Below are 7,500 nucleotides of genomic sequence, written 5' to 3' on the forward strand. Positions count from 1 at the left end.
GGTGGGAGGGGGGGAGGGTCTTCATCCTATGTTTCCCCCCCCCCCACACACACACCTTTCCCATTCTCCTACCACAGGTTCATATTTACCTTTACCTTTCATGCGCCACTTTCGCCCCTCCTTCCCATCCCCCCCTTCCACACACACACTTTAACTTGATCACTTTTGTTTTATTTTTCTTATCGTCTGGCGCAGCAAACTTGCCCCAGTGTGTCTTGAGGCGTGCGTTTTTAAAAAAAACGTGTTCGCTGACTGTATACATTTTGCCAGGGTTTTTGATGTTCTGGTCTTCTGCTGTATGCATTCTAAACATGTATTCATTCATTCATTCATTCATTCATTTTGCCCATCGCTCCTGGTGGAGCATAGGCCATCGACGACCCCTCGCCATCGCACTCTGTTCTGGGCTGTTCTGGCCATTCCAGTCCAGTTGGTCCCTCTAAAACATGTATGGCAAGTGATTACATCTGTCTGGGTTTGTTGTTGTTGTTCCGGGAAGGTGGCAGAACGGTTAAGACGCTCATCTGCCAGTACAGCGAGTCCGTGAGGGTCCGTGGGTTCGAATCCCCGCTTTAGCGCGCCCGTTCTCCCAAGTTTGACTGGAAAATCAAACTGAGCGTCTAGTCATTCGGATGAGTACGATAGACCGAGGTCCCATGTGCAGCACGCACTTGGCGCACTGAAATAGAACCCAAGGCAACGAGAGTGTTGTCCTCTGACAAAATTCCAGACAAGAAATCGCCTTTGATAGGTACACAAATATATATATGCATGCAATCAAGGCCTGACTAAGCGCGTCGGGTTATGCTGCTGGTCAGGCGGCATCTGCCTGGCAGATGTGTTGTAGCGTGTATGGATTTGCCCGAACGCAGTGACGCCGCCCTGAGAACTTAAACTGAACTGAACTGAACTATTGCTCCAGTGTCAATTTGTGTTAGATATTGAAGCTAATACTTGTCTGTCTGCTCACTACGTGCTGTGTGTATGTGTGTGTGTGTGTGTGTGTGTGTGTGTGTGTGTGTGTGTGTGTGTGTGTGTGTGTGTGTGTGCATACGCGCGCGCGTGTGTGTGTGTGTGTGTGCAGCCTTGCGGAACGTGAAGGACAAATACTACATCAACGGCGACTGGACCATCGACTGGCCCCGAAAGTTCAGCATCGCCGGCACTGTCTTCCACTACCGGCTGGTGGAGTTCGAACCCGAGTCCTTCCAGGCCCTGGGCCCCACCACTGAGGACCTCATCGTCATGGTAACTGGGATAACCCTCCCCCGCACCACCACCCCCAACCCCCCCACCACCCACCCCTTAAGATTTTTCTCTTTTAAAACAGTCTTTCTGGTTGAGAATGTGGTGTTTGCCTGGCTGGTTTCAGGTTGTTTATGATGTTCGTTTTTTGTTTTGTTTTTTATTCTTCTTCTGTTTTCTGTAATTATATTTTGCTGTTGTGTGGGTGTGGGTGTGGGGTGTTTGTGTGTGTTCGTGTGTGTGTGTGTGTGTGTGTGCCAGTGACGGTGTGTGTGTTTATATATATATATATATATATATATATATATATATATATATATATATATATATGCGTCTCTCTCTCTCTCTCTGTGCGTACATGTGTGAGTCTCTCTCTCTCTCTCTGTATATATATATATATATATATATATTTGTGTGTGTGTATGTGTGTGCGTGCGACTATGCTTGTATGCATGTGTCTGTGTGTTACTGTGTGTGTGTGTGTGTGTGTGTGTGTGTGTTCTGTATGTGTGTGTGTGTGTGTGTATGTTCTGTGTGTGTGTGTGTGTGTGCGTGTCCCTAGATGCTGCTGCAGGAGGAGAACCGGGGCATCAAGTACCAGTACAACCTGCCGGTCAACAGCTCGGCCACTGACCACGACATCTCCCTCTACACCTGGAGACACTCCCCCTGGACCCCCTGCTCCAAGTCCTGCTCCACAGGTGAGAGACACTCCGCACACCGTCCTCACGTTTTCAAACTCTCTTAGACGGGCGCAGTAGCCGAGTGGTTAAAGCGTTGGACTGTCAATCTGAGGGTCCCGGGTTCGAATCACAGGTGAACGGCGCCTGGTGGGTAAAGGGTGGAGATTTTTTACGATCTCCCAGGTCAACATATGTGCAGACCTGCTAGTGCCTGAACCCCCCTTCGTGTGTATATGCAAGCAGAAGATCAAATACGCATAGTTAAAGATCCTGTAATCCATGTCAGCGTTCGGTGGGTTATGGAAACAAGAACATACCCAGCATGCACACCCCCGAAAACGGAGTATGGCTGCCTACATGGCGGGGTAAAAACGGTCATACACGTAAAAGCCCACTCGTGTGCATACGAGTGAACGCAGAAGAAGAAGAAACTCTCTGAATGTGATTGGAAAAAAAAAACGAAAAACAAAACAAAAACACAAACCCAGGTGCGATGTCAAAACGGAGGAAGGACAGGGATAGGCCCCGAAAATAACTAATTAGTGACAGAGTGGATATGGATTTACTGTCCAGGTGGCTATAAAACGGCATATTGGCTGTCAGCCTATAAACTGCCAGCTTGCATACAGGTCATCAGAGGTTTGGGACAAAAAAAAAAAACAAAAAAAACAACAAGAGAGGCAAGGCCTTCAAGACTCACTTGTGATAAATTAAGCCCCCTAGCATTAATTATAGAGTAATTTCCCTTTTTTTACTTTCTGCACCAAAACGTTTGCAAAATAAATAAAAATTCCATGCTGAGCAAAAGAAGTTCCTGTTTGAACAGAAAATGATAATAATGACTGCTCTTGTTGTTGGGTCAGAATATCAGATCAAAGTGCCAAGTTTAGAGAATACAAAAAATATAAATATAACAGTAAATGCAGTTTGCATATTATTAGGCTTCATTATTTATTTTTTTGTGCCCATCCCAGAGGTGCAATATTGTTTTAAACAAGATGACTGGAAAGAACTGAATTTTTCCTATTTTTATGCCAAATTTGGTGTCAACTGACAAAGTATTTGCAGAGAAAATGGCAATGTTAAAGTTTACCACGGACACACAGACACAAAGACACACACACACACACACACACACACAGACAACCGAACACCGGGTTAAAACATAGACTCACTTTGTTTACACAAGTGAGTCAAAAAAGCAAAGATAAAAACAAACAAAAACAACAAACAACAAAAACCAGAACCTCCAGCCCCTCTTCACCTGTTGTGTCTGTGGATTCAACAGCACTATTACAACTACTCCATTGCCACTGTCACTGATTTCTCTTTAACAGATTATTATTCTGCAGTCGTTTATATGTGTGTTTGAGCGTTTGACAGTAGGACATAATTATTTCACTTGACACTGTGCAAATAGGGCCACAATTATGAAGATTTGCTGACGACATGACATCCGTTAAGAAACCAAACTTTGCGTTTGTAGAGGCCGCGTGGGAAGATGTAATGTCCTTGCTGAAACAATCCTCTTGATAACTGATGGGGGAGAGAGACGGATGGGGAGACAAACAAACAACCCCCCCCCCCAAAAAAAAAAAAACAAAAAACAAAAAAAAACAAAAAAAACACACCCCCAAACCCACAAACAAAAACAAACGATGGACAGACAGCATTGCAGAATGGACGGGAAAACCATTTGCAGAGACCCAGATATTGACACACAACCGACAGAGTTGGAGAAATAATTATGGTGAACAATTAAAGGTGCAGAATAATAATAATAATAAGAAGAAGACAGCTGTCGTGTGCTGTTCCGTATTCCGCATATTTTTTTTGGTAAACGACTTTACTTTCTGGATGTCATCAGGGAGATAAGCATGTTTAGTTTCATTATCATCATCATCATCATCATCATCATCGTCACCATCTTTATCATCATCATCATCATTCTTATCATCATTACCCTTTTCATCATCATCAACATCATTATGGTCCTCCTCCTCCTCCACCTCCTCCTCCTCCTCATCATCATCATCGTTCTTATCATCATTACCCTTTCCATCATCATCATCATCATCATCATCATCATCATTATCCTCCTCTTCCTCCTCCTCATTATCACCATCATCATCATTGTCACCATCATCATCATTATCATCATCTTCATCTTTATCACCATCATCATCATCATCCTTACCATCATCACCCTTACCACCACCGTCATCAACATCATCATCATCATCATCGTCATCATCCTGATCATCATCACCCTTTCCATCATCATAATCATCATCACCCTTACCATCATCATCATCATCATCATCCTTATCACCATCATCATCATCATCACCCTTACCATCATCATCATCATCATCATCCTTATCACCATCATCATCATCATCATCATCCTTATCACCACCCTCCTCCTCCTCCTCATCATCATCACTCTTACCATCATCATCATCATCATCATCATTATCCTCCTCTTCCTCCTCATCATTATCACCATCATCATTGTCACCATCATCATCCTTATCATCATCTTCATCTTTATCACCATCATCATCATCATCATCACCCTTATCATCATCATCATCAACCTTATCATCAACATCATCATCATCATGATGAACAGCATGGTCTGTCATGTACCGTCGCCCAGGAGTGAGCACGTCCACGGCGCAGTGTGTGAACAAGTCCGACGACAGCGTGGTGGAGGACGCGTACTGCCGACCTCAGCCCAAACCCAGCACCCACAACAAGTTCTGCAACCACCGGCCCTGCCCTCCTCAGTGAGACACCCCCCCCCCCCCGCCCCCTCACTCTCTCTCTGTGACTCGCTCTGTCTCCCTGTGTCTCTCTCCCTCTCTCCCCCTCCACCCCCTCTCTCTCTCTCTCTTGTGCATTGTGGCGTATACATCAACCTTTTTTTCCCCCGATTCGTGCAATTTGTAATTAATTAATTTTTGTAAGTTTTGTTAGCTTGTCAGCTTCAATTTTTTTTTTTTTTTTTTTTTTGCATTTCACTAAACCCAGATGTGTTTCGTTGACCTGTGTGTTAAGCGCGCGAGCGTATATGTGGGTGTGTGTGTGCGCGTGTGCATGTGTTTGAGGGAGGGGAGAGGAGAGAGAGAGAGAGAGAGAATGTGTGTGTGTGTGTGTGTGTGTGTGTGAGAGAGAGAGAGAGAGAGAGAGAGAGAGAGAGCTTCCAAGAGTCACATGCACATTAATACATTGTTCACACTATTTGATTCATTACCATTTCTGCTGCAAAACGAAACTTGTAATGTGACCAGAGATGTTGCAATGTTTTTTTTTTGTTTTGTTTTTTATGCATTAAGACTGAGAGAAGAGTGCTTTCAGCCATAAACATTCATTTAGTTTACTTGTTCTCAGTGAGCTCATTGTGTATGAAGTGGATTGTTTTCATTCTTCCTATTTTATTTTAGTTAAGATGTGTGTGCAACACGTGCACCCAAAGTGTATACAGGTCGTTGACCTTACATTAAAATTCCAGCGTTCTTGCGTTCTTTCTTTCTCTTCCTCCCTCTCTCTTTCTCCCCCGGTATATGTGTAAACTTTTCATTAGTGGTTGTGTAATCTTTCAATCTCTCTCTCTGTCTCTGTCTCTCTGTCTCTCTCCTCCCCCCTCTCTCTCCCTCTCCCTTCCCCTCTCTCTCTCCCGCCATCTCTCTCTCGCTCTCCACGAGTTCAGCCTCCATATATATATATATAAAGTTTTCATTAGTGGTTGTGTACGCTTTTAATCTCTCTCTCTCTCTCTCCACTCTCTCTCTTTCCCCCCCTCCCCTCTCTCTCTATCTCGCTTTCTCCAGGAGTTCAGCCTCCGTATATATATATATATATATATATATATATATATATATATATATATATATATATATAAAGTTTTTCATCAGTGTGGTTGTGTAAGCTTTCAAACCCAAGAGAAGGCCACCATGGCAGGTGTTGTGATAAACTTCGAGGAAAGGCTGCACCTGTCTGCTCGCGTTCATTTTCTCAATGACGTTTCAGGTTTCAAATTACTCAAACAGATTCATGCACGTGTGTTGTGTGTAGTGTGTGTGTGTGTGTGTGTGTGTGTGTGTGTGAAATCTTTTGCCAAATCTTTTACAAATTGGTAAAAACTCCTGCCTCGACACTACATGTTAGCAGTATCACTATCAGTAGCTCAAGGAGGCGTCACTGCGTTCGGACAAGTCCATATACGCTACACCACATCTGCCAAGCAGATGCCTGACCAGCAGAGTGACCCAACGTGCTTAGTCAGGCCTGTCTTTACATGAACCGATGGATACAAAATTCGGAAACCCACTGAAAACCTCAGCAAGAGTTTTCTGTGAGTTTTCTTTTCTCCCTCTATTTCTCTTATTCTTTTAATTTTTATTTTTTATTTTTTTAATGACGCAATTGTGTGAGTACAGCATTTGCTAGAGTAACGATGTATCATGACGTAATGCTTTGAGTGGGGGAGTTTGGAAGCCAAATAATTATGCCCTTTTCCTGTGACGCAGTGGTGCGACTGAGTATTCTGAAGCCATTGTGACGTTTTATCGTGACGCAGTGATACGAGAGAGGCATTTTGAAACCATTGTGACGTTCTGTCATGACGCAGTGATGCGAAAGAGGCATTTTGAAACCATTCTGACGTTTTATCATGACGCAATGATGCGAGAGAGGCATTTTGAAATCATTGTGACGTTTTATCATGACGCAGTGATGCGAGAGAGGCATTTTGAAACCATTGTGACGTTCTATCATGACGCAATGATGCGAGAGATGTATTTTGAAACACTTGTGGTATTTTTTTCATGATGCAATGGCGTGAGAGAGGTATTTTGAAGCTATTACTTCGTTTTATCACGAACACAATGGTGGGCATTATTTCTAAGCAATCATTGTGACGTTACATTATGACGCAGTAGCGCTCTCTGTCTCTCTGTCTCTGTCTCTGTCTCTGTCTGTGTGTGTGTGTGTGTGTGTGTGTGTGTGTGTGTGTGTGTGTGTGTGTGTGTGTGTGTGCATGAGTGTGTGTCTGTGGTTCTGTGTGGCTCTGTGTCTGTGTGTGTGTGCGTGCGCGCGTGTGTGTGTTCGCTTGTTTTTTTGGTGTATTTTTTGTTTAACGTCTGGCCACAATTGTGTACACTTTCAATCTCTCTCTCTCTCTCTCTCTCTCTCTCTCTCTCTCTCTCTCTCTCTCTCTCTCTCTGTGTGTGTGTGTGTGTGTGTGTGTGCACGAGTTGAGTTCAGTCACCGTGTATAAAGTTTTTCATCAGTGGCTGTGCACGCTTCCAAACCCAAGAGAGGGCCACCATGGCAGGTGCTGTGATAAAGTGTGTGTGTGTGTGTGTGTGTGTGTGTGTGTGTGTGTGTTGTCTTGTGTGTGTGTGTGTGTGTGTTGTCTTGTGTGTGTGTGTGTGTGTGTGTGTGTGTGTGTTGTCTTGTGTGTGTGTGTGTGTGTGTGTGTGTGTGCGTGCGTGCTTGTGTGCGTGGCTCTGTGGCTGTAACGGTGTGTGTGTGTGTGTGTGTGTGTGTGTGTTGTGTATGTGCG

At 44.0% G+C, this 7,500-nt stretch overlaps 1 protein-coding gene across 1 annotated transcript in view; it reads left to right on the forward strand.

Moving 5' to 3' along the window:
• The window catches only part of LOC143280506 (A disintegrin and metalloproteinase with thrombospondin motifs 6-like), a 121,169-nt gene that overhangs the window by 105,278 nt on the left and 8,391 nt on the right, over positions 1–7,500 (forward strand). The window contains exons 18-20 of the mRNA XM_076585174.1: positions 1,085–1,248; positions 1,808–1,946; positions 4,591–4,720. Of these exons, the coding sequence (XP_076441289.1) occupies positions 1,085–1,248; positions 1,808–1,946; positions 4,591–4,720 (433 nt within the window). The remainder of the gene's footprint in view (positions 1–1,084; positions 1,249–1,807; positions 1,947–4,590; positions 4,721–7,500) is intronic.

Source organism: Babylonia areolata, chromosome 3, assembly GCF_041734735.1.
Source record: "Babylonia areolata isolate BAREFJ2019XMU chromosome 3, ASM4173473v1, whole genome shotgun sequence".
Classification (NCBI taxonomy): Eukaryota; Metazoa; Mollusca; class Gastropoda; order Neogastropoda; family Buccinidae; genus Babylonia; species Babylonia areolata.